The following is a 26,838-nucleotide window of genomic DNA, read 5'->3' on the forward strand; positions in this document are numbered from 1 at the left end:
ATTTTTGTCTTCTAGTTCTACAAGTTGAGTGTCTCTTGGGACATATGTAAAGCACATGGCTAGGTTTTATAGATTATTTTATTGATGTCTATTCATTATTATTGATAACTTATAAATAAGTAATGGCTATTTTCCGACCCCTTTACCCTTTTGATGGATGTGTCCATTAGAGGTCAGCATAGGCCCGATTGTGATGAGTTATGACTTATCTTTTACTCGGCCCTAAATGTTAATCGAATCATTTTTTGAATCTGAATTTGACTCTAAACCTAAGGAAGATCTGATTCTAAATATTGATAGGGTCGGTTTTAAAACTCGACCTTAGACCCGATTAAATATAATGCACACTCATTTTAGATAAAGTCTTCTCAGTATTATTTATTATTATGAATATATAATTTGACATATAAAATGATATATGTATATATATTATTAATCTTGTATATATGATGAAAAATTAGAGAATTAATAATCTTTCGACCAAAAAATTGTCATTATTCTATATACATATAAATAAAAATACATACAAACATGATGAGTGATGAGTAAGTGACCGTAAGACGAGTCGAGTCGCGTCATGCTTAATCCTTACCTGAACTCAGGTCATACAAGATAAGTGAGTAGAGTCGGATCCTGCTCACCCTTGATATCCATAATGATTAAGTAAAATGTTGGGATGACTCTTAAGAATGTTTAGAGTCTTCAAATCATTTTGATTTTTTAGCATATCTAAAAGTTCATTAATTATATATATAACTTTGAGCTTCAAATGATAGTTAAAGGAAAATTGAAACGTTTCCATTTTTCATTAAACAATACTTATTTTGGTTCCCAAATCTACTACACTTACCATACTACCCTTTCAAAATTATAACTCTGACTTTATTTATTATTTACTAACCTATTCACTATCACCATCATTAGAGCATATGGATAATAATCAGTAATATAATTTCAAAATTACATTATGTTACAAATGATATTTCGTTTGGTTTAATTACTATTTAGTATCTAGTAATATATTTTAATTTCATTAAATTTTCAAACACATGACTGCATTATTTTTTTCTTTTTCACTAATAAGTGAAAAATATATATGTGATAAAATAAGTTTTCCAAAAACTAGGTGAAAATCTATGTGATGAGTGTGTGACATAGTTGGTTCTATGAATATTTAGCAAAGATGAATGTTGAAATTGGCCATAAAAGAACAAGCAGTAATAATATAAACCAAATCAAACATATTGCATTGACAAGTAGTAAAGTACAGAAACACTAACTACTTATTCATTGGTATACAGTTAACATTGCATGCACCAACAATGCACCAACAGTAACTTTTTTCCCATATCATCTTAACTTCCTTAGTTCAACCATATGCAAAATTTGTTGGTACATTTTTGCTAACCATATATCACCACACCAAACCATAAAAGGTGAAAAGAACATAGCTATACCTTTGTGTCATATCTTATATCTCAAAGTTTGTATCACTCTCATTATATCTTATTGGTCATTTGGTCCGGAGGAGGGATCAGTTTATACCTAATTTAAGTTACACTAAATTTCAGTAATTTATTTTCTTAGATCGAACGGACCAAATAAGTGAATCAATAAGTGATGAGAGAGAAAAAGAGAAATTTTAAATAATTTTTATTTTTCACTCATTTGGTCCGTTGGATCTAAGAAAATGAATGACTGAGATTAAGTATAACTAATGTAACTTAAATTAGGTGTAAACGGATCCTCATCATTGGTCAGAAAAGTAAAACACGAATTAAATATATATTAATTTTATATTTTTGACCGATGAAAATAAAAGAGTACATGAAATGATACATATCTTGGAAGATAAGATGTTCTGGGTGTACCCTTTGGTATTGCAACCAAATAAATTTTGTTGAGCTCATGAGCAATGACTCTACTTGTGTTCAGTTCCTGAAGAGGTGAATGCGAGTGTCTCCAAGCCTGAGAGAGTAGGTGGCTTTCTTGTACTCAGCCCAAGTAAATGGTCGGAATAGGGAGGGCCTCTCTGGTGTAACCATAAGTGGTGGAGCAACAATGCATGCATTTAATGGTGGAGCCCCAAAATATGCTATGGACATTCTTGACTTGTTGTTGTATGAGTTGGTCACGACCCTATGTCTCACACTTACAAATCTTCCATTTGTCATAACCTTGAGAATAAAATTTAATGAGTTCCTTTTTTGAACCAACTCTTACACATAATATTCAAGCCTATGTTGTCACCAAGCTTTAATTGTTCATCCATTTCAACATTATTTCATTCTCATAATAATATAATAAAAAGATAAGTGAAAGCAACTAGTCAACTTAATTGTTATATATTCAAATACATTACCTATGTATTATTATAAGTTGACAGCTAAAAAGTTGAAAGCTAATAAGTTAAGTGATTAAATCCAAACCAAAAGAATCAATATTGATAAATTAGGTAATAGGGGTAAAAGGACTAAGCCCTATAATATATAAGACTATAAGCTACCTCAACCAGCATATCAAATTCTAGACTTTGCTATTACTCGAGACTTAAAATTATGCTCAAATAATAATTCAACCATTTATTAAATTAAACATATTATTTGTAAAATTACTTATCCCAAGCTAGAATTTGGCATGAGTAAAGTATAATCAAACATATTTAGTATGATTATCTTATAGTGAATGTAAACAAATATAGATTCTGCAAAATCTACATGGTATGATTAGTAAGCTCTATTTATTTTGTACATTATCTTATTATTGGTTCTGAAATGATGTATGGATATCACTGAGATTCAATCCAAAAGCTGCAGTGAAGTGACAGTGATTCCCATGCAATTCAAAAATCACTTTTCTTATGAACAAAAAGGCTTTCTTTTAAGATTTTTTCCTCTCTCTCTACTTTCTCTATGGTTATAGAGACAGCCCCCAATTGTCCCCCAGACCCCCACCATGACCCTTATTATCACATCCTTCTCAACAAAAGTGAATGGAGGTTTGTGGGCCTAAAAATAATAATCAAATATTATTATCGGTGTAAAGATTTATACATATTAAATATATTATTCATTATTCATTTATATTCCTTATTGCAAAGATTCAATATTGATTAAACATGAATGATGGATGATATAATGACAGTATATAAGACTCATAGATCGTGTATATTTTTTCTCATAATTAAATAAGAGTAGGAACATAGATACCTCTAGTAGGTCACCCACATTAACACAGAAAGCTGAAGGGTCAGGAGTAACTGGGCTCCACTGACCATCTTGAAGAGAAATTTGGAGGCCATCCACATCGTTAGATCTAAGTATAGTCAAGATCTGAGGGTCAGAATGCTCTCCAAAACCAACCTTGGTGTAGTTGTAAGAAGGGGAATTGTGTGTACCAATGTCGCAATCTTTGTTTATGTTAAGTATGTTATTATTATGATCATGTGGGTAGTGATTGAGTCTCAGAATTGAGTCACTTTCAACTTCCCTGATGAACCTGCTGAAACACAATGTATCAGGGACCCCCATACCCTCTGCCATTAGCTCCAATATCTCACATGCAAGGTTCATCACTGCATCTGTGTATTCACTTGCCCTAGACCTGTGCCATGTACAATCAATCACACAGTAACACACTCAGAATCTCATCAAATAATGTTTATTATTCAAACCAAAACCAATGCTAGGAAATGGTGGTCGTGGAAATCTAACCTATTGATTATATAATATGAATATTATTGAGAATTTGAGATTCATATCGTACCCATTTAAAGAAACCATTAGAGGAACCTCTTCTTATTTGATAGGAGAGAATTCACTTTTGTCTTGCTCTCACTAGGGGGAAAGAGGAAGAGTAGATTTTTCATCTACATTCTAGAGAACCCTATGTTAGGAGTCCCATGCATTGGGTCGAACAGAAAACTGCAGTGCTTAAGTCCTAACAATTAGTGTTTTTATTGAGAGTTGTGTCACGGAAATGACTACCTATAAGTTGGATCAAGGTACATTATTGAACACTAATAGGTAAGTGAAGCCACCAAAAAAGAAAGAGCTACCATCAGATCACTGTCAATAGAGTAAAAGCCGTAGTGAACGTCGACTCTTAAAGGATGCGACAATGTTAGGAGTCCTACATTGAGTAGAACAACAAACTCAATACAATATTAAGTCATGATGTTCTCCCACCTAATAGACTAATTTTTTGAGTTGAGTTAAACTATCCTCATATACTTAAGTCTTAACACCATTCTAATTATGTAACCAAAAAAATCTCTTCACTTTTACTTTCATGTTTCTTCCACATTAAAATTTACTTTTAGAACCTATCTTATCTACTCTTTTTTCTAGTTTCTGTCTTCTACCTCATAGTTTTTGTTCAAATTCATCCTATTTATATGAGTGTAGTCTCCTTTATATTCTTGTTAATAAAATTATATTCTTTTACTTCTTAAAATTTGTTTCCTAGATCAGATAAACATTTAAAATGATTCATGCACACATTGAATAACAAAACACTTTACTGATTCAATGGCAGGGGACAGTGGTAGAAGTTGAAGTAAGGCTATGACAGTTGCCACTCATAATCAATCTGAGTCTGTGAATGACTAGACACCACTCTGCCTCAATCTACTTTATGTTCATTTCTTGTTTTGGTTATTTTAGTAACATAATTAATTACTATGCAACTTTTCTTTAACATTTTTGGAATTTCATTTTCCAACTCATTAGATTTTACCTTTTTAAGATTTGATTTGATTGAACACGCTTGAGATGTCTCTCAATGTCATACCCTCAATCTTTATCTAAACAGTACTATTTTCTGCTTACCTTCTCTATCTCATTTCTTCTTTTTTTCCAAATTAATCATAACCATTTATATCAGTACCACACACATGAATGACATATCTATAGTTTTATATATATATATATATATATTTAAACTAGGCTTAACTGAAATAAATAACACATGTACTATTACTTATGTTATATTATTAAGGTTTAAAAGAGTAAAAAGAGGTGAGAGTGTCTCTGACATACAATCCCACCTCCTAGGAGTGCCTCCTTCTTTTCAATACTCACATGGCCATGTGCAACATCAATGATTTTCAAATCTCACGTGCACCTAACAAAATTTCTTTTTCTCTTTTATAAATGTATTTTTTTCTTGGGAGTCATAAGGTGGTATGATGGTGAAGAGGGTGGTAATAGGGAATGGAGTGCAAGAGATTATGGGTTCGAGTTCTACCATCCAAAAAATGGGACTTATAAAGTGGTTAAATGGTAGGATATAGGAGGTTGAGGGTGAAGTCTCACCCACAACAAATTTTTTAAGTAAGAGTGATGTATTTCAAGTTTAATGTAACAAAAATGCATCTCAAGTTTTTAATAACGAAACTCCATTATATTATTAATTAATGTGAATCATATATAATAAATGTTATATCTATGTGCTTATGCTTTTTGAACTAAGAGGCCTGCCTTTATATATATATATAGTGTGTGTTTGTTCCAATTTCTGCACATTACAACTTATAAACTACGACTAATCAAAATCTGGTTCTTGTCAAATATTTCCTGTATTTATTTTATGGGCATTGATTTATTTTAAATTTAGATGATAGTATTCATATTAACCTAATCCCATGTTAATCAAGAATTTATGATAAAGTGCTCACACTTAATCTAAAACTATCACTATTTAAAATACTCTAACATAATTAAAATATAAAAAATAGGAAATATTCAAGCACATACTTTCTTTTTGTTCAATATATGTTTTATTGTTTATGCGCGCGCACACACATATATATATATATATATATTCATTTTAACCAAAAAAATCAAACATGAATAAGGCATATATATATATATATATATATATATATAGACCATTGTAAAAAAATTCTTTACATGAATCCTAAACAATGTTAGTGCCCTAAGGTTAATAGTTCATTCAAATCTTAATGTGATGATGATTTTGAAGTTAAGTTAGAAATGGAGGGAGAAGTTGAAGTTGCATGATAATGCAATTGGAAGGACCACTAAACAAAGCAACATGGTGTTGTATGAAGAATGATTGGCACAGCTCCATCACTACTCATACAAGGAAAACTCTATAACCACATTCTCTCTCCCTTTTTTCTTGGTAGGATACAACTCATACAAAGTACGTATAGTTCCAAGTCATAAGCTTATTATTAAGAGAAAAAGATGCATATACTAATAGTGTAAAAGTTTTTTATATTATTATTATATTATACATTATTTATTTTTAATTATCATTGGCTTTTAAATAATTCAAATGATTGACAGATTCTATTATTAACTTCTAGATTGCCACCGTTATGCAAGAACTTATTTCATGGATAGTGTTTTAATTTAGGTTTGCATTTACTGCAATGTCCAAAAGAAAATGTGATCCACACTATCTCAATTGTGACTACCATGTGTTACAGAAATTACAGAAGTCACACCATTCCAATATAGTGCTAAGAGTTTTTTTTTTAATAAAGTAAAATAATGCAAATAAATAATATATTAACATTGTATAAATTTTTACATTGTTAGTATTACATTTTTAATTTAAAACATTGATTCCTAGCATGGTCCATATATCTAGAAATATCCTTTAGAATAATGATAAATGTAAATGTGATCAAATTTGTTCTTCACTTTATGTGTAACTCTAGGACTCTGCCAAAATTTTGTTGTTAGCCAAAACACGATAGATTTAGTTGGTAACTTAACAAAATAATTCTTTATTTCTCATAAATCATGTATCTCTTCTCACACATAAATAGCCCCAAATTAGAAAAACAGTGACTATATTTTTTATTTTTTGAATGAGTGTGATTGCAAAATTTTAAAGCTAAATACAATTACTCATAAAAAAATAATTTTTTTATTTGGGCAAGTTATATGAGAGTAAGTGTGCATCTTCCATCACATTAAATTGAATTCTCCATTAGCATTTCTCCTTTTCCCTTCAGATAACATTATGTTTAGATGAGTTCAGATTTAGAAACCAATTAAGTAGACTCCAAATATCTATAAGAGAACCTTTAATATTATTTATTAGCAAAATTCACATGAATAAGATTTTAACACAACATTTTGGGCTAGGGCGATATAAACAAATAAAAAAATCATTTATTTAATAATTATTAGACACATTTTATTCTGTTAGTAATTTTTTCGTTCAGTAACTACACATTCACAATATGCAATTTTTGTACTATAGGACGGTGATCCATATATTATTGGTAATATATATATATATATATATATATGTATATGTATGTATATAAAAGACCTTGTTATGGCCAACTGTCATTTACTTTTCTTTTTACTGCAGTTTCATGTCCATTGTTTTGTCACACCATCACAAAAAGTAATATATAACAACACAATCACATACATATCCCGCATTTCTGTCACATTATATTAGTATTCATTCACATTAAAAATGATATTTCGAAATTATCCTTATTTTTTTTGTCAGCAACAAAACTTATTAATAAAAAGGGAATTAGGATATACATAGATAGATAATATGGTAAACAAAACATGCAATAAATGCAAAAATTATGGACAATGACATATAATAATTATAAAAAAAAAGAGTGCATATACCTCAAGTTTGATGGGTCATTGGAAATGGTTCTAAAGAGTTGAGTACTAGCATTGAAAAGTAGGTACTCTATTTCACCCATGTCTCCATTGATACCAATGTTCTTGCTTCCATAACCAAATGAATCACCAATGGGCATAGCTAGTTTCTTTTGCTCCACCGGTTTAGCAAAGAAATCAAAACCTGCTTCTTCCATTTTGGTTATAGTATCATTAGACACACCATGGTTTATTACATTGAAGAAACCAAACTCTTCACTTGCTTTCACTATGTTTTTCATCACAATGGATCTTTCTTCTGCTAGGTCTATTATGGGAAGTTCAAAGGGTTGAATCTTTTCGTTTTGGATAGAAGTTGGAGAAGCCACCACCATAATGATTCAACCCAAAAGGGAAAACAAGGTGTTGAAAGTATATAGAAACCTAAGGTGGTTTATGAATGTTTTTTTGTCTTTGAGGGTAATGTAGATTTGAGATATGATAATGTGTTTTCTTAGTTTCACAACAACAAGAGAAGAAAAGAGAGCTTATAATATTATATGCTTCATAAACTAGAAGCAGCTCGAGGAATAAGAAGTTAACTTCCAAACAGAAAATGAAAATGCTAAAAGGAGAAAGATAGTTCTAACTAACCAAACTAAAGGCTTTATATAGAAAAGCTACCTAGCCAACTAACTACTTGGTTATTAGGCTCAGAATGCCAAAATGGCCCAGAACAATAAAAGAAATATAAAGGGAAAACAGATTGGGCCATAGGGAAATAGATTGGCCCACTACAGAAAACAAAAGGAAAACCGGAATAATATAAGAGAAAAAGATATATGCACTGAAATTGTAAGATTTTTCATCATTCATTTTAAAGCATCATTTACTCTTATATAAAATTAATACAAATAAATGATGAATGATGCACTGACTGTGTATAAATTTTAACTCTATCAATACATAAATATTATACTCATATACTTGTAATAGTTTCATTGTAAGTTTGTAACATCTACATAGCCAAATTCCTTGAAGAACAAGGAAGCTTGAATTTATGATACTCCTTTTACACGTACGTAAATGGTGGCTTATATATGTGAAAAAAAATAGATAATAGAGAGAGAAAGAGAGTAAGAATATATGTGGTTCTGGTTTAAATCGAAAATCAATGAGACCAAATGTGATTTGGTTCGATTTCGCATGAGTTAATTAGATTTTTTTCATGTTAGTGTATGTTTGATTTAGTATGAGTTATTTTTTTACCATTGAACTAGTTATAGTCATCCATATATACCAATGTCAGCATCATAGTCCCACTTTGTCTCTATGAAACCCTAGTGTCATTGACTAATGAATAATTGCATATATCTTTAATGGATTAAGGTACCAATTTAGCACATATATATGGTTGGTGCATGGGTATTAATTGAATATATGAATTGATCTCATATGGAATTGCCATGTGAGTGTGATTCTAGTACTGAGTGACAGTGAAGCATGATAGTGTATATAGTACAGGCCCCGTTTCTAAGCAATGTTACACTCGTGGATTTCTGCCAAACCCCTTATTTTGTTCAGGCATAACTCTTTTCATTTTTATCAATGTCTCCACATTTTTTATCATTAGCCTAAACTATTACAACATTGTAAGCCACATATAGTCTTAGGTAGGCTCTTTGACTCGTTTCTTCAACTTAGGATGAGAAATTAATATATTACAATGTTGGGTTATTTCATGGGCTTTTAAGGATGACAACTTAGGGGCTTATTGGACAGTTCATGTTGGGTTTGGAGTGAACACAAATGTGATACTACAAAGGGCTTATAGTAATGAGCCTTATCCAAAATTAAATATATTTAATTTCCAATAAGTTAGGATTTCTCTTATCATTATACTCTAAATACACATCATCAACATTACATTTCAATTTCCGTTCGTCGTAAATCCCTATTTGATGACTAAGATGGGGAATAAATTCAAAAAACTTACTCTTGGAGTATGTAGATATCACTCTTACTATTAATGTTAATATATTTAGTTTTTTTTATTAACACGTGAAAAAGTAGCATTTATTACTCACTATTAACTAATTATGAAAAAGTGGATTACAATCTTTTTATTCTTATTATTACTTTAGTTTGTGTTGTTACTCACATTATAACTACTTAAAATATCATGTTTCTGCTGCATTATTACCAAACTGGCCCAAAGCTTGGTGGTCTTTTGACATGGTTTCAGTGTCACCAGTCACTACCAATGCCACGGGTCGATACTTGGTATCATAACTATTAATAATAATAATAATAATAATTAATTACTCTCATTATGAGGTATTTCAAAATACCTCTCTTTTCATGAAGAAAAAATATCTCTTTTAAACTTTTGTATTCAAAATATTTGCAATTATACAAATATGTAAGTAATTTAATTTATAAATTTAGTGGTAGAAGCAATTACATGTATAATTTTTACATGAATTAGAATCATATAATTATGGTATAGCATGGATTGCTTCAACTTAACTAATGGTTTCAACTTCGAGTATTAGATGTTTAAGAACTTTGATGTTGATTACACTTATATACTCCATACTCAAATACTCAATACATGAGTGAAGTACTTTAAAGTTCAGAGATTGTTCCAGCTCAAATTTGTGTTAAACATATGCAGTAACTAATGTATCATAACTTTGGTCCCTCTTTTTCTGTAGCTTTAGCCAAACAAAGCCTTTATCCTTCACAAACCCACATTCCTCAATGTTCTGCATGGCTAACAATTCACTTGGTCCCATCATACTTTTCTGCTTTGGCTTTTAGCTTCTCTCTAACCATAGACAGTATTTTTGGTTTAGGGAGAAATAAGCTAAGGGTTATGTTCCATATCAATAAATTATTCTTATAAATAACCAATCATTGGGTTCAATGGGGATATACTCCTAGTGTTAAAGGTAAGTGGGTCACCTGTTCTATAATTTTTATATCTGTCTGTTTCGGACTAATCAAACATCATAAAACAGTATTAAAATATTAATTTTTATTTTTATAATTTTTATTTTTAAATGAATGGAGTTTTGTGATTGACTTGGTATACCAAATAAAATATAAATGAGTACATGTGATCCCTATCAGTATTAAGAGGTGGGAATTTGAAGCAGGTGTAAAATTTTGATGTCATGCACAACTTAGCCCTATTGATGTGTCTTATGGGAATGGCCTCAAAATTGTGAAGTACACTCCCACAATCATATTTATGACTTCATATTTACCAACTTTCTTTAATATTAAGAAGATGTTTGGTCTAGTAATACAGTGTATTGTTAAATTTCAAAAAGATTAAATACTAAGAGTTTGATTACCATAAATGATATTAGTTAGTTGAGAGCGACATGAAAAGTAACTCCCTTTAATATTTGTTATTTTTATGAAGTAATAAATTTATGATGTTCATCCTCACCACATATCTAATATACAGTAATAAAACATTAATAATTGATATAGTGTAAAAAACATTTATAAATAATATATATACATATATATCAAACATTAATAATTGATATAGTGTAAAAAAAACTTTTGGAACATTCAATATATATATTTTTCTAAAAAATAATATATATAAGCTCTTCAACATCTCAGATGAAAACCTTTGATGAATTCCTTTTCCCCTTAAACTTTGATCAATTCTAAGCTACAAATCAAAACCCATTTTTGTCTTTCTCTATCTTCAACCATCACCCCAAAGATGAACCCTTTCTCTCTCCACCGATCACACCTTCATTGGATACCCCAAATTTGATTCCGGTAACCAAAGTTCGAAACTTTATATTAATTCTTTCATACCCAGATTATTATTTCCTTTTCAATTTTATTATTCTAAATCTATTTTCATATTTTAGGTTTCAACTTTCAATTATGGATATACAAGGAGATGGGATTTTTCCTGAGGAAGTGGTTATTCAGATTCTTGCAAGGTTACCTGTGAAATCCCTTTTTAGGAGCAAAACTGTGTGTAAACTATGGTATATGTTGTCCTTGGATAATTATTTCATTCCATTATTCAATGAGGTGTCTAGGAAGAACCCTATGATTCTGGTTGAGATTTCAGACTCATTAGACTCTAAATCTAGCTTAATTTCTGTTAACAATTTAAGGGGTGTCTCTGAATTTTCCCTAGACTTCTTGAATGATAGAGTTAAAGTTAGAGCATCTTGCAATGGCTTGCTTTGTTGCTCTAGCATTCCTGATAAGGGTGTCTTCTATGTATGCAATCCGGCGACTCGCAAATTCAGGTTGCTTCCTAAGAGTAGGGAAAGGCCCGTGACTCGGTTTTATCCGGATGGCGAAGCTACTTTGGTTGGCTTGGCATGTGATTCGGTGTCTCAGAAGTTTAATGTTGTCCTAGCCGGTTCCCATCGCACTTTTGGCCATAGGCCGGATGGAAGTTTCATATGTTTGGTGTTTGATTCGGAGTTGAATAAGTGGCGGAAGATCATATCTTTCCAAGATGACCATTTTACTCATATGAACAAGAACCAAGTTGTTTTTGTTAATAATGCGCTGCACTGGTTGACTGTTAGCTCTACCTATATACTTGTGCTTGATTTAAGTTGTGATGTTTGGAGGAAGAAGCCATTACCATATGACTTAATTTATGGAATGGGAAATAGGATTTATCTCTTAGACTTCGATGGCTGCATTTCTATTATTCAAATTTCGGAAGCGTGGATGAACATATGGGTGCTAAAAGATTACAGGATGGATGAATGGTGTATTGTGGATAAGGTGAGTCTGAGGTGTATTAGAGGAATGGTGCCTGGGATTTTCCCCATCAGTCAGACGAGTGAGTATGTTTTTCTGGCAACTCATAAGCAGGTTTTGGTGTATCATCGCAAGAGTCAAGTTTGGAAAGAAATGTACACTGTGAAGCATAGCTCAACACTCCCATTATGGTTTTCAGCACATGCATATCGCAGCACATTGCTCTCGTGTAACTGAGGTGTGGTGAATAGATGAAGTAACTTTTGTGCATATATTTCTAGTTGCAAGCATTTGATAGTCATTTAGCCCTTGTTATTTGCTGAAGATATAATGCCTTTCGGGTACGGTCTATATGTTTTAAAGTTATATTGGCTTTGCCAAGGAAGTCCCGTCATAATGCAACATTATGCTATATTGTAACTGATGCATGGCTTCTTTAAATAATTTTTGTACATACGTTTCTAGTTGCAAGTATTTGATACTACTTATTTGTGCATTGTTGTTTTCTGAGGATATTGTATGTTTCTGATACTGATTTATTATTTATAAAACCATTATATTGGCTTTGCATGGGTTCCTTGTTATTATTTATAAAACCATTATCTAATTGTTTTATCTCCTTTCTTACATAAAGTGGAAAAAGGTGAGATCTCTCTGTCAAATAAAGTACACAAGAGTTGGTAATAGTTATATATGCTAATTATACAGTTATACTGTATCTAAGTACAATATACATTCCCTTTGTGGTATTTAGCTCTTTGGTGCACTCATGTCTTGTGCAAGTGCCGAAAGATGCCATCGATCATATAGAACCCTTATTGCTTCATTTGACTGTGTTACAAGGCAATGGTAAAGCAGACTCATAGTAAACATACCAGGAAATGTGGTTTATATAAATAACTGCTTCAAAGTACATAGGATCATAATTGGTACACACTCATCTGATAGTGTTTATTCAATAAGAATAAGAGTGCTACTACTATTACTAACTGCTACTAGCAATGGGACAGAAGAGAGGTGCATAAATCAGCCCTGTAGTAGTTTGATTATGGCTGAAGCAACATCCACCAGCTTCTGCATAAAGCCATTTCTATCACCTAAAGGTGACTGAGTTGAACCTGAGAATCTCTTGTCACAGGTACTCACTTCCTTCATAGCATCAGATATGCAGTAACTCGCAAACCCGAAACGGCCTTGGCTTATGGCATCGGCTGCTTGCGGGAGAGTGTATTTGACAATTGGGATGTATGACTCAGCACAAAAAGCCAAAGCTTGCTCCAACCCTCTGTCTGATGTCTGCTTGATCAATCTCTCAATGTAACTCAACGTTTCAGTTGCATTTGCCAGAATGTTATTCACCATTATGAGTGCCACACCCTTGAGATCAATTTTTGGGCTTAGAGGGTTTGAGTGAAGGGTGGAGTTGCAAAGGTCATAGAAGGGTGTTTTTTTGCATATTTGGTCTACCAAATCACCATTCTCAGCCTTGGTCATAGAAGCAAGGAGAATAATGTTAAGTGCAAAACAACACACAAATATTGAGATCCTCATATTTTCTCTTGCATGTGGAAAATGGAAAGTAGGGGAATGAGTATGACCAATGCTCTTGGCTGCTATTTAAGGTTAGTTTGGTAGTTGGGTGTGTAAAAAAATTGGATTTTTTTTTTACCAATTGAAAAATGGGAAAATAATTGGACCCTTTAAATGTCATTGTTAGTGTATTCTAATCTCTCTTTAGGCTTTTTATGTACATTTTGTATTTTTTAAATTATGTACATTTTGTTGTCCTTTCATATTAAAAAAATTGTCACAGGTTTATTGCTTTTCATATTTGTAACCATGGGCTGATTTGGATTTTGCACATTGTTTAAGGTTAAATAGGCCTTGGGTGAGTGTGTCAAGGGTGTCCTTATTCACCTAGCTTGTGTTGCCAATGCCACACTCATATTCTGTTCCCTACTTTCCTTTAAGATGCCAAATTTGAGAACTTTCTACATGATCTTTTCTTAATTAATAAACCCTTCTTTGGGAACTAAGCAAGAGAATGACACGACCACTGTTTTGCCATTGAGATTACACTCATTGAGACAAAAATCCCATGATTTTATGTGATAGATAAAGTTTTCTTTTTTACTTTTCTTAGATCAAGACAGAATCATCAAACCATAGTACTAAAGACAGATACTCACTACATGCATAATGGCATAATCATGTAGTCTCTCTTCTAGAAAGTTAAACTATTTTTTACTTCTAAACCTATTTAATATGGATTTTAAAATCGGTGCACTGTCAGTTTAAAGTTTTTTACATCATTGATTTGTATTATTTTTATTTGAGAGTCAATAATGGTTAATAAATCAATGGTGGATAATTTGTTGACAGTATAAAAAATACTTATTAAATCCTTTAATATCTTGCTTCTACAAGAAACAATTATATGAATAGATTAAAGTGTACAATACATTATTAAAGTCTATCTATCATCGTATTGGAAGTATGCACCAAATTGAACCTTTTATGATTTATTCAATTTAATGATTAAACCCTAAAAATGATTTTGGGAATTGAACCCGACGTGAATCGAACACGCAACCTTCTGATCTGGAGTCAGACGCGCTACCATTGCGCCACGGATCCACAAGTGATTGTTCTTGCTTAGTTAACCTATTTAACATCTTCTATAAAGCCTTTCAACTTATTAACTACGTGCGTATATTGTTTTTTTCTTTATATAACTAAAAGTTTTAAACAGCTGTAATTGGATCATAGCGTATGGAGGATGGATGGTTTTGTTTGCAACTTTGTATTCTCAAACTGTCAAACAAAAAAAAAATGGTACTACTTGTGATATTTCATGGCAAAGAGTCAAAGAGATATTATAACAAAATTATTTAATGACTAGTTCCTTTCCTTGTGCATCATAAATGATGTGTTTCATATGCATGAAAGGTCACTGGGTAAGTTGATTTTTGACAAGTTATTTTTGACAATTCTTTAATGGTTTGTGAACATGTCAAAGGCTTCAAGCACTAGATGTGGGTTAATAATTAAGGTGATATGTATTATCAAAAAAGTTTAGTGTAAACCACTATAGTATTATCCAATCAACCCGCATATCAAAATTCAGCAAAGCAAAATTAAGAACAAAAGGTAAGATCAATTGAAAATTCACTTTTGGGTGCTTCAGAAATGACAATCAATTTGCATTCACAGGTCTAATAAACAAACTACCAGAAAACATGTAATAATAGAAACAATTTAGTAAAGATTGACACTCAACAATAATCATGTAAATGCAGAAGATATACCCACAATTTCAGGGTATCAGAAATTGTAGTGTACAAGATCTACCTAGCTACAAAGGACCAAGAACACAATTTTAAAGGCTGCAAAATTTGGTTAACAAATTTTCACCAGCTCTTCAGAAGAGTTTTCCAAACTCACATTGACTACGAAATTACAAAATGAAACAAAGTAACCCTAACAATACTGCACCATAATAATAATACATAAAACAGCTAAGAACAATTCCATGAACCATGTTATCATTTCTTTCACATATGATCAAAGGACGGAGATGGTGAGAATTAACCCATGATTGAATTGTTAAGGATAATGGACCCAACTCTATCTCTTGGAGGGTCTCTCATCATCTTCTCCACCATCATTGTCATCATCATCGTCATCATCATTATCAGAATCATCTTTACCAGTCCTCTTCCTTTTCGATGATGGCACATCAGTTTTTTCACCATCATTGTCTTCATCTTCCTCATCGACATTCTCCTCAGGTTCAAAATCACTAGATGCTTCATCCTCCTCAGCAGTGCCTACAGGACGGATGAGGTACTCCGTTCCCAAATCATCCTATAAGGTTATTGTGTGTCAGTTTTACTAAATGGAAGAAGACAGATGCCTAAGAAAAATAATACTCACAACAATGGAGCAACACAAAAATGTACAATACATAACAAAAAATTTATGATAGCTCTCTCATTTTCAACCTAACTTTTGAAGATGACCCTGCATAGATAAACTGGGAGCAATTAAGAAAGACAGACATGTTCTTCGCAGAAACTTAAACTTCATATTTCATTGATTCTCAAATCCACATCAAAAGCCTGAATAAAATTGCTAAAAAATCTTGTTCCTTAAATAAAAGATAATCTGAAAACTCAGGTAATTCAAACCCAGTATTTATTTGTTTACAAATAAAAATCAGATGGTTAAAATTTGAAACCAAAAAGACTGAATCAGAGAGTATGCAGCAAAATATCACCAGATACACATATGAAGAGTATAGATTTCGTGATTATTCAATCTTCACAGCGGCAAAAATTTAAAATTAAGATAAAAAAAAGCGCAAAAGGATTATTATGATGAATTAACGTATAAACCCTCGATTTTTAACCTTCTTGATGCAAAAATGCTAAACATAAATGATAAACCCTACCAAGTTCATAGTAGTTACGGGCAAAAGGAAAAATCATAATCAAGTTCCAGTAATCATAAACTACTTAGCGAAAAATCTAACAAAAATCTCCAGCTTAAAAACATAGATGATAATAATAATTAATAAACACGAAATTAATCGCAGTTTCGAACAACTTCTACAAATTTAGCATGTAAAAGAAAAAATCTAAGTGAGTTACCTCCTCATCGCCCTCCTCTTCCTCCTCCTCATCGTCGTCATCATCATCATCATCGTCGTCATCAGGATCGCCACCGCGCTCGCCGCCAGCACCAGCGCTGTGCTCTTCTTCATCGTCGTCATCTTCGCCGTCAGCACCAGCATCAACATCGTCGTCGTCGTCATCTTCACCGATATCTTCTTCGTCTACATCATCATCATCATCATCAACGTCCTCGTCGTCTTCTCCATCTTCTTCAACTTCATACTCAGATTCACCTTCCTCGTCTTCCTGTTTCAGAGCGAGGACCTCATAATCATCCACATGTTCTTTCAATTCATCGATAATCTTCATCTTCGAATCTGCGATTCTCAGCACTTTCTCCAGAAATTCAAATCGATCGATAATATTCATCTTCTTCCTTCGTTGCACCAAGTTGCTCTGCAACACTGATCTTGACCGTTGAAAAAGGAATTCATGCGGATCGATGATGTGGCGTTTGATCGAACGGTTGTTATGAAGAATTTTGTATTTTAGTGAAGTAGTGTGATTCTCGCTTAGCCTTTTTCTCATCCACTATTACTCCAATTTCAATTATTTTCTCTTTTATGTTGTTTTCTATTTCTGTTTCATTAATTTATTATTTTTATTTATTAGATGAGTTAATTTGAATCATTAATTTTTTTCGTTTGGAGACTTTTATATCTGGAATCATTTTAAACTCTAACTATTTCAAGTTGAATGGATAAAATTTATTTAAGGGGATAAAATAAATTCTTTTAGTACCTTCCTTTTACAAGATGTAATGTAAAGTAGCAATATAATGAAATCAGGGTTATGGCTACTTAGATTAGAAGTGTTTACAAACTATTAGATTAAAATAAATAAAAATGCATTTAAAAAATAATTAGATAAGCATGAAATAAAAATGAAAAGGGCATACTAATTAGAGTATAATTATAAGTTAATGTTAAATTTTATACGTTAGTCAATAATTAATAAAATGAATAGTTGATACATTTTTTTCTCTACTAATTAACACATAAAAAACCTATTATTACATAATCATTAAAAGAAGAAATGAGGGTATTGTATATTTACCCGAAAAGATGTGTTAGTGTTACACAACATGCATACCAATTATCCTCAACTATAAGTCTAAGCTAATAATAAATTCGTGATACGAATTCCATCATGTCTTGGATATTAATATTGTATATGAGCTTCTAAAAAATATAACATGCATGTGTTTGAAGGATGGGGATCCTCTCCAAATATACCATTGAATTTGGTTGATGTTTGATTAGAGCTTTATTAAACTTGGTATGAGTATCTAGTTCTAAGGATGCTAAATGGATGGTTCACTATATGAATGATTGTATTATTGGTCTGACTCATTAACTCCATTTATATTACAAGTTTCTAAAAAAATTATAATAAAACTAACATTATTTTTATACTTATTACTCCTAATTTAAAAAGGTGGGTATTAAATACATAATTAAATATGTTATTATAAAAGATGTCAATAAGTTAAAATATCTCTAATTAACATAAGTTTTACAATTTAATCATAACAACCTACAAACAAGTTTAAAATTTAATTGTGTTAAAGAATGCTTGAAATATGTTATTGTATTAGTCTCACATTGTCTAGTATTGGAATAGAGTAAAGTAACTAATGTCATATATTGGACTCAGTTCCTTTGTTATAATATGCACTATAAATAAGCACCTAATAGAAATACCTCATAGGCGGGTGAGCTCATGAGTGTGCTAGGGTTTGTAATCTTTATTCTCTAATAATATCTTGGTAGCCGCTCAGCACTCCTAGGGACGTAGGCACAATTGGCCGAATTTCGTTAACAAATTCACTTGTTTCTTCTCTTCTATTTATTCTATGCACATTATTTGATTGCTTGTGGCCAACGCTGCGCAACGATCGCTTCCGCTGCACCAACAAATTGGATGAGTAAGGTTTTGTTATTTAATTGGGAGGATGAAAAGGACCAATTTGTCCATGAGAAAGTGAGAGGAAAACATAAATGTCCTTTCCACCCACTTTCATAAAACAAACTCTAAGAAAAGATTGAAAACAACAATCAATTTTCAACTTCACTAAATGAAGTCGGCTTAAAAAGATTAAAAACACTAAAAATACCCCCCTAAAAAATATTCCTCCCAACTTATTTTGAATAAAAAACTTATCAAATGCTATGTTCTTAGAGATCGACAATCCAATCATGTTTAATAACACTTTCTATTGGAGTTCAAATGGAAACGTTATGAGAATAACTTCAATCATTTACTAGGGTCATAAATGCATAATGGTGGAAGGAGTTTTGTTCATCCTAGACTAAATCAACTAGCTTCGTACCTTGTCAAGGAGAATGACCAATAAAATATGAACATGGTCGATGTTGAAGATGTTACATGGGGTAGTAGTAGTAAGGGGTGGCAAACAGTTCTCAATATGTGAAATCGATATTTTTAAGAATAGAGCAAGATTAAAATTAGTTAAGATTGAATTTTACGGAATTACTTCTCAAAATTATGATTCTAATATAATTCTATGGTAGTAAATACTTTGACATATTGAACATCTCATTTGAGAATATCAGATGCATGTATTTGAAAGAAAAACACATTCGAAAGAGGTTCTTGAGAATATGAAAATGTGTATGAATTAATGTTGAATTTTTATTAAAATATTATTCTTCTTGTGAAATAACTCCCTTCACCCAATTCATGTCCATTCTCATCCAATCTCTTATGTTTTGTTTGGGATTGAGATTTTGGAGGGGAATGAATGATTTTGGAAAGTTTTTCCTTTATTTGGGAGTTGGATAAAAAAGATGGAAAAGTTTTGGAGAAACCCTCGAAAATATTTCATGTGTCTATCTTTAAAGTGCTGTCATTTGAAATTTTCTGGAGATAAAATGTCAAAATAACTAAATATTTTTTTAATATTATATATTATATATTATCCTCTATTTCTCATTGTTAATTATATTTTTAAAGAAAAAGTAAAAAATATTCTAGCATTATTATTAGTTTACTCTCCCTCATCTGAATTTCATACTCTCAAACAAGAGATGATTTCTTTTCTCTTCCCTTCCCTTCCTAACCCTTTGATCTCTCCTTCCTTTTCCCCCATGACTCTCAAACAAAGCCTTAGGAACAACGATTTAATTGAAAGTGTGAGTATCTGCCAGAAACCAAACTCAAATTTAATGGAAAAATCCATTTTAACTGAATTTTCCTCAATTTCAAATATTGGTTTTGAGTTTTGTATATACAATACCTCAACCGACCCAAATTTGATATATATAATAGATGTAAAGTTATAAAATTATCCCATTTATATATATATATATTCCATTTAACTTAAGTTAAATGCGTGTTTGAGACAAATTTGATACGAGTTTAGAGTTACTCAAAACATGATGGAGTGATGATGATACATTTTTTTAGCTTCATCACGTTCAAGTTTAGATACAAATACATGATTTTAGGTTAGAGGTTGGATAAATATAAACCTGGCCTCGATTTACCTTATTGTCACCTTTAGTTTTATTTTTTCTTATTAATGAACATATAAGGACTAACTTGTTTGACATTTTCATTACATATAGATATAATTATTTTTGCTAATTTTAAAAACTAAATTTTGTGATGTGTTAATTTTTAAGGGACTAAATTAAAGATTTAACAAACTAATTCATGAGATTGCAAGGTATGCTTATAATTTTACACAATGTGACAAAAGTTTAACATCCATGTACTCTAAATATAAAATTGTTTAGATGTTACATATATGGACTATTATTTATATATATAACTTATATTTATGAGTTAATAATAAGTTTATGTTGATGAATAATAACCAACACTTAAATGATGATAAATAATAACCAAACATGAAAAACAATTAGACTTTCTGTGTATAAACATTAAACCCATATTATATTATAATGTATTTTTTAATACAAATATTATAATGTGTTTTAATTCAAGTAGTCAATCCTTTTAAACAAGGAAAAACTTAATTATTATAACTTTTTAACCTATTACCCAAAAATACTTTTAATTATAGGAAACTAATATATAACTATCACTTTTCTGTAATTGGGAAAATTTTATTTTTAAATTAAGTGATGAAGAGAGTAAGGGTAAGTATGGGCCGGGTTGGGACGGGTTAAGACTTGTCCTACCCGAAACTAACCCGACTCTAAATAGTAATTGGGTCAGCCTTTAAACCCGATTAAATATAATACATACTCATTTTAGATAAATATTTCTTAATAATATTTATTATTATGAACATATAGTTTGATATATAATGTGTATATATATTATTAATCATGTATATATTATGGAAAAATTAAATAAAAATTGATACGTTCGACCAAAAGAATAACATTATTTTATACACATATGAGTAGAAATACATACAAATATGATGAACGGGTGAATGAGTAGGATCTGGTCCTACTCACCCGTAGAAAGAGTATGATTTATTAAAAAAATATAACATTCCCATAGTTTACTTTACAGCCTTTCCACTTTGTTATTATTCTTACTAGAGATGTCGGCTTAATATATACTTTTCCATACAACTAATCATCTATCTATTAATAATGTAAGATATTTACATACGGCTAGTTTATCATTTTTAAAAAGATAATACAAATTAATATAATAAATATGAATAAATCTTTATGTTAACCGTGTATAAATCTTTACGGTGTTTGTGTATAAATCATAATATATTTGGAGAGAAAAATTTGTATAAAGACACATATAACACGTTATATTTGAAGATAAATACATTTTATGATTTTTAATGCTATAATTTAAGATTAAATTTAATTAAAATTAAAATATTAATATGTTATGAAGATCTTATTAGTTGTATATGTCTCTCCGCCCAACCCTTTCTCAGAGTAGTAAATAACCTGACACTTGGCTTGCAGAATGGCACGTGTCCAACAAGAATACCCGGTTACCTTTGATACAGAGCACAGAAATACAGTACACAAGAAACTGAAAAGAGAAGAACCCAAAAAACGAAGAAGACAAATTAAAGAGACAATTCTAGATTCTGAATGGTAACTGAAAATATAGTTGCAAACTGTCTCAACAGAAAACTACTAACTTTGTAGTATTTTTCTATCTTTCTTTTTAGAAATAAATAAAGTATAACGCACGAATCGCTGTTTTATTTTTTATTTTCAATTTATTTCTTCTCTGTGAGTCAAAAGGAGATTACTTTATTTTTGGGTTTTGCAATTTTTGGTGTGTTTTGCAATTTTTGGTGGGTTTTTGCAATTTTTGGTGGGTTTTGGCGAAACTTGTATGGAGTTGGAACCTTACCCTTCTTACCCAATTACAAGTGGCGTTTTTTTATATTCTCCACCACCTTTTCCGGTGATTCACCAATGGTGGGTTTTTGCGAAACTTGTATGGAGTTGGAACCTTACCCTTCTTACCCAATTACAAGTGGCGTTTTTTTATATTCTCCACCACCTTTTCCGGTGATTCACCATTCTCTGCCACCACCACCACCACCACCACCACCCTCAAGGGTGTTGCTTTCATTTCCTTTCAACCCATCTTTCTTTTTTGCTATGGATCACCAAAGATCTATGTCTCTGCTTCAGGTGAACCCCTTTTTCATAATTTTATTAAAGTTTATGACTTTTTTAATTTTTATTTATGGGTTTAATTCAACCATATGCAGTTCATGAATGATGAAGGACTTGTTCCATCACAAGAAGAGGAAGATAAAAGGAAAAAAGCTATTCACAAGCTCAAACAGGTTTTTCTCCTACAATATTACCCATTTGCCCTTAACTTATTGTGCTTTCTTTCTGCTATGGAATTTTCAATGTTGCTGTTTATTTTTGTTAAAGCTCATTAAGATCATGTGTGCATTTCCCTCAGATTTTCACATGCTTGGAAGTTATCTAGAATTTTAGACAAAATTGTCTTTACTACAATAAGGTTTTGTGCTAAAAATGTTTCTTTATCATATGGTACCATGTACAATTTGATTATTGTAAGAATAGGCAGAAAACTTCAAGAAATTTATCTTTGTTGTAAGAAACATTATAAGTTTTTTAGCAAATGGGCTGTTTCTTGCTGTAAAAGTAAAACCATATTGTGAGTACAACAAATGTGTGTTCCAAGAAGGGTTTTTGCAATTTAAAACCAATGGTAGATATTGTTCTTGGAGGATCATGTTAGAATCTCACATTAAGGAAATCTCCATATTTGTATGGTTATATGTTAATCTAAATTTAGTTTTGCTAACTTGCATCTAGGGTGAAAACATGCCATACCGGCCAGGCTAACATGTGGCGGCCTGATCCCGTTCTTTTTAATTTATATATATTATTTACTAAAGCTTGCCACAACCTTTTTAAAAGGCTAGCAGTAAGATCTTTTAAGAAGCCAACATTAATTATAATATAGAAATTTAAAATTAATTATAGTATATAGAAATAATGGAGCCTCATATGTTGTCCAAAGTTTGTAGTACTCCATGTTCTACTCGTTTCTCATTGGTAAAAAAAGTAAAACCTAAATTAAATATATATTATCTTTATAGTTTTTGACAAAGAAGAATGATATGGTACATGAAGTGGTAAGCATCTTGGGAAAGAAGATGTGTTCCCAGAAATAATATATATAATTAAACACGCCGACCCAACAGGTCACCTGAACTATTTCCACCCTTACTTGTATTTCAATTTCTTTATTTTGCAATTTTTGTAGTCTTGATGGTATTGCTCTTACATTAACAATCTTTCACTATTACCTTGTTATTGTATTTTTATCATATTATTTATTTGATTTTGCACTGGCAGATTGTGTCATCATGGATCAAGAAGGTTGCAATGCAGCACCAATTACCAAAGCACCAGATTGCTGTTACTTCTGCCACCGTATTGACATATGGATCTTATGGCCTTGGAGTAAGTGCCTCCTATTTTAGTTCTTCTCCTAGTACTTGGATTTTCTAAGTCTAAAGGTTGTTTTTTTCTTCAAAACTTTTAATTATGTTCAGGTTCACAGCCCAGAGTCTGACATTGATGCTTTGTGCGTTGCTCCGTTCTTTGCCACCATCGCGGTGAGTTTTTTTTTGTTGCATTTCTCTTCTTATTTATCATTACTGTTTGGGCTATGTAATATTTGTTTCAATATTTATGGAATATGATCTTTACAGGAAGACTTCTTTGTTGTTTTGTACAACATGCTTAAGAGAAGACCTGAAGTATCTGATATTCAATGTGTCAAGGGTGCAAAAGTCCCTCTCATGAGATTTAAATTTGATGGAATTTCCGTTGATCTCCCATACGCTCGACTTAGAGTACTATATGTTCCCGAGGTCAGTATGAAAAAAGCATATGTAGTTCTAAAATATGAAATTTCATTAGAATAAAGTTTGGGACTGCTGCATCTGTGCTCAACATTTCTTCAAAATAATGTCATTGGCTCTTTGAGTAATGCATTCACAATAATGTTTTAGTGGCACAACTCTGTATATTTGATATTCGCATGGACTTGTTTAATAAGTAATTATTTCACTGATCCTGTTAATTATCCTACAGAATGTTGACATACTAAACCCGTTCTTCTTGAGGAATATTGATGATACCAGCTGGAAAAGCTTGTCCGGCGTACGTGCAAATAAGCGAATTCTTCAGCTAGTTCCAAATGTTGAGGTATTATGCATGTCAATCTTTTCTGTTCTCCTTAAAAGGATTATATTCATAAACAATTGGGCAATTATTTGAATGAGGATGGCTAGTACCCTCCCTTTTTTGGTTCTATGCTTGTGGGGACAGGGAGGGACCTTGGCCTTATCTTGCTTTATAGATCTAGTGCAATGTGGATTTGTGATCTCTTATATGCAAAATTTGTGTATTTCAGAAATTTCAATCTTTGCTACGAATCCTTAAATTTTGGGCAAAAAGAAGAGGATTGTATGGAGCTGTAAGTGCATTTTATTTCCTAGTAATGTTTACTCACAACTTGTTTTACGCATGAACTCAACTTTTATGGCTGATATAAATAACATTTTCATATGCAGTTACTTGGTTATTTGGGAGGAATTCATTTGGCAATTCTTGCAGCTTATGTTTGTCTAAGACATCCTGATGCCACCTTAAATGCTCTAACTACAAACTTTTTCCGAACATTTGCATTTTGGCCCTGGCCTAAACCAGTGTCACTGCATGAAGCAATGTTGCTAACATCTGTAGATACTATTGAAATACGTCCCTTTTCCTTCATGCCTATTCTGCTACCATCTAGTCCTTATGAGTTCTGTCATTCAAATGTAACTAAAAGTACATGCTACCGGATCAGGTCCGAGTTTATACGTGGACATAATATGACTAGGGTATGTTTTGTTGTTTAACATAGGTGGTATTCATTTTGCAAATTTTATTCTGATCCACTTAATCCAATGCTCTGTACATTTCAATACCTTTATGTTTTTGCTGATGTCCCTAAATTTCCCCAATGATTCTTTTGCTCATATTCTTTATTTGTCTGCATTGAAGGATCTTTTGAAGCCAGATTTCATTTGGGATAATGTATTTCAGCCTTTTCCATACTCCAAAAGATATTCCCAATTCTTCAAGATTTACCTCTCAACGTCTGATCAATGCGAGCTCGGAAACTGGGTTGGTTGGGTCAAGTCACGTTTTCCTGGTCTTCTTGTCATTGTAAGTTGCTCAAATGGTAAATCTTGTCATTCCTATTTATTTGTAAAAATATTCTGGGTTGGTTGGGAGCATCGTGCACTGGGCTTCCCTTTTTACACGTCCTCTTCTGCTGTTGATATTGATATTGATATTGCTTTTGGGTTTTGACAGGAATTTATTGCTAATCATCCCAAATGTTTTACCACCATTTCCTCATGTGGTTGTTTTTGTTGCAGCTGGAGGGGATCCAAGGATTTTGTGACCCGAACCCTACAGAATATGTCGACAACGAAAAAACTGAGGCAAATGTAGTGTTCTACTGGGGCTTGCAACCTGTTGATAAGAATAGTTTGGTGGACATAGAGTCGGTAGATGGAGAGTTCATGAAGATCATAAGGAATGGTTATGAAGGTTCTCCCGGGAGGATGGAGTTATCTATCATAATAGCTTCTCAGCTTCCCAACAATGCAATGTTTGATGATGAAACTATCAAGGGTAGAAAAACATGCTGGAGAGTAATTGATTATGATAAGAAAAGGAATCAAGTGTACTCACAACATGTTCCACATTGTCTTGTTGGCCATGTTGCACCTACTTGTGAGGCTGAGTATCTGAGTTCTGGTGGGTAGATTTATTTGCATAGGATCAGTGGAATGAGTAGAGTTTAGTGGTATAGTAGGAAGAAGAAAAATGAAAAATTGTTAGAATGGTTTTTAGGAAATATATTGGAAAGAAAAATTGTAAAGTAGTGTTTAGACAAAGAAATGATTATTAGTTGGAAAGTCACAGTTTGTTCATGCAAAATATTCAGTCATGAATGATTATAGCTAACAGAATATTAACTATTGCATATTGTGTTATTGTGAATAATCCATACTATTTTGTTTGTTGGAAAAAGTGCTTACTGTTTTATACATGTAATGTGTAGTGTGAAACCTCAAGGAACAAAAAATAACACTAGTGATTTAAACAATATTTCTTTATAATTGTTGATATATTTTGTAACAAAAAAATAATAAAGATACATTGATTTGTATATTATTTAGACTTATCTACCCAATATATCATGTTTTGTTTAACTTAATTATATTTATCACATTTTTTGTTTAAAATATT

At 31.6% G+C, this 26,838-nt stretch overlaps 5 protein-coding genes and 1 non-coding gene across 7 annotated transcripts; 2 read left to right on the top strand and 4 right to left on the bottom strand.

Annotated features, from left to right (window-relative positions):
* Window positions 1,753–8,146, bottom strand: LOC109344823 (gibberellin 2-beta-dioxygenase 4-like). Its single transcript, XM_019583566.1, has 3 exons — window positions 7,635–8,146; window positions 3,210–3,603; window positions 1,753–2,177 (listed from the first exon to the last, which is right to left on the bottom strand). The coding sequence occupies exons 1-3, from the start codon at window positions 8,003–8,005 to the stop codon at window positions 1,932–1,934; spliced, it is 1,011 nt and encodes a 336-aa protein (XP_019439111.1). The 5' UTR covers window positions 8,006–8,146; the 3' UTR covers window positions 1,753–1,931.
* On the top strand, window positions 11,278–13,624 carry LOC109345541 (F-box protein At5g49610-like). 2 transcript variants are annotated; one of them, XM_019584604.1, is made up of 3 exons: window positions 11,278–11,417; window positions 11,513–12,612; window positions 13,513–13,624. In XM_019584604.1, the coding sequence occupies exon 2, from the start codon at window positions 11,529–11,531 to the stop codon at window positions 12,609–12,611; it is 1,083 nt and encodes a 360-aa protein (XP_019440149.1). In that variant the 5' UTR covers window positions 11,278–11,417; window positions 11,513–11,528; the 3' UTR covers window position 12,612; window positions 13,513–13,624. The 2 variants fall into 2 exon arrangements, with proteins under 2 accessions (XP_019440149.1, XP_019440148.1); XM_019584603.1 differs by lacking the exon at window positions 13,513–13,624 and having other exon boundaries at window positions 11,513–12,870.
* LOC109345543 (cell wall / vacuolar inhibitor of fructosidase 1-like) lies at window positions 13,024–14,089 on the bottom strand. The gene has a single exon (XM_019584607.1). It carries the CDS (start codon window positions 13,923–13,925, stop codon window positions 13,401–13,403), a length of 525 nt encoding a protein of 174 aa, XP_019440152.1. The 5' UTR covers window positions 13,926–14,089; the 3' UTR covers window positions 13,024–13,400.
* On the bottom strand, window positions 14,940–15,011 carry TRNAW-CCA. The gene has a single exon. It is a non-coding gene; the product is annotated as a tRNA-Trp (tRNA).
* Window positions 15,637–17,567, bottom strand: LOC109345542 (prostatic spermine-binding protein-like). Its single transcript, XM_019584605.1, has 2 exons — window positions 17,027–17,567; window positions 15,637–16,241 (listed from the first exon to the last, which is right to left on the bottom strand). The coding sequence occupies exons 1-2, from the start codon at window positions 17,417–17,419 to the stop codon at window positions 16,002–16,004; spliced, it is 633 nt and encodes a 210-aa protein (XP_019440150.1). The 5' UTR covers window positions 17,420–17,567; the 3' UTR covers window positions 15,637–16,001.
* On the top strand, window positions 22,454–26,573 carry LOC109345540 (nuclear poly(A) polymerase 3-like). Its single transcript, XM_019584602.1, has 10 exons — window positions 22,454–22,668; window positions 22,749–22,826; window positions 23,878–23,985; window positions 24,078–24,140; window positions 24,237–24,398; window positions 24,622–24,735; window positions 24,944–25,006; window positions 25,104–25,415; window positions 25,579–25,743; window positions 25,959–26,573. Exons 1-10 carry the CDS (start codon window positions 22,471–22,473, stop codon window positions 26,349–26,351), a joined length of 1,656 nt encoding a protein of 551 aa, XP_019440147.1. The 5' UTR covers window positions 22,454–22,470; the 3' UTR covers window positions 26,352–26,573.

The sequence above is a fragment of the Lupinus angustifolius genome, chromosome LG04 (assembly GCF_001865875.1).
Source record: "Lupinus angustifolius cultivar Tanjil chromosome LG04, LupAngTanjil_v1.0, whole genome shotgun sequence".
NCBI lineage: Eukaryota > Viridiplantae > Streptophyta > Magnoliopsida > Fabales > Fabaceae > Lupinus > Lupinus angustifolius.

Excerpts from the sequence above, each read along its gene's own strand:
- LOC109345543 (XM_019584607.1), bottom strand. The coding sequence starts at position 13,925 with ATGAGGATCTCAATATTTGTGTGTTGTTTTGCACTTAACATTATTCTC.
- LOC109345542 (XM_019584605.1), bottom strand. The coding sequence starts at position 17,419 with ATGAATATTATCGATCGATTTGAATTTCTGGAGAAAGTGCTGAGAATC. Across the intron at positions 16,242-17,026 it reads AAGAGGAGGGCGATGAGGAG|GATGATTTGGGAACGGAGTA; the intron begins GTAACTCACTTA and ends ATAACCTTATAG.
- LOC109344823 (XM_019583566.1), bottom strand. The coding sequence starts at position 8,005 with ATGGTGGTGGCTTCTCCAACTTCTATCCAAAACGAAAAGATTCAACCC. Across the intron at positions 3,604-7,634 it reads AATGACCCATCAAACTTGAG|GTCTAGGGCAAGTGAATACA; the intron begins GTATATGCACTC and ends TACATGGCACAG. Across the intron at positions 2,178-3,209 it reads ATGTGGGTGACCTACTAGAG|GTTATGACAAATGGAAGATT; the intron begins GTATCTATGTTC and ends TTTATTCTCAAG.
- LOC109345541 (XM_019584604.1), top strand. The coding sequence starts at position 11,529 with ATGGATATACAAGGAGATGGGATTTTTCCTGAGGAAGTGGTTATTCAG.
- LOC109345540 (XM_019584602.1), top strand. The coding sequence starts at position 22,471 with ATGGAGTTGGAACCTTACCCTTCTTACCCAATTACAAGTGGCGTTTTT. Across the intron at positions 24,399-24,621 it reads GAGTACTATATGTTCCCGAG|AATGTTGACATACTAAACCC; the intron begins GTCAGTATGAAA and ends ATTATCCTACAG. Across the intron at positions 24,736-24,943 it reads AGCTAGTTCCAAATGTTGAG|AAATTTCAATCTTTGCTACG; the intron begins GTATTATGCATG and ends TGTGTATTTCAG.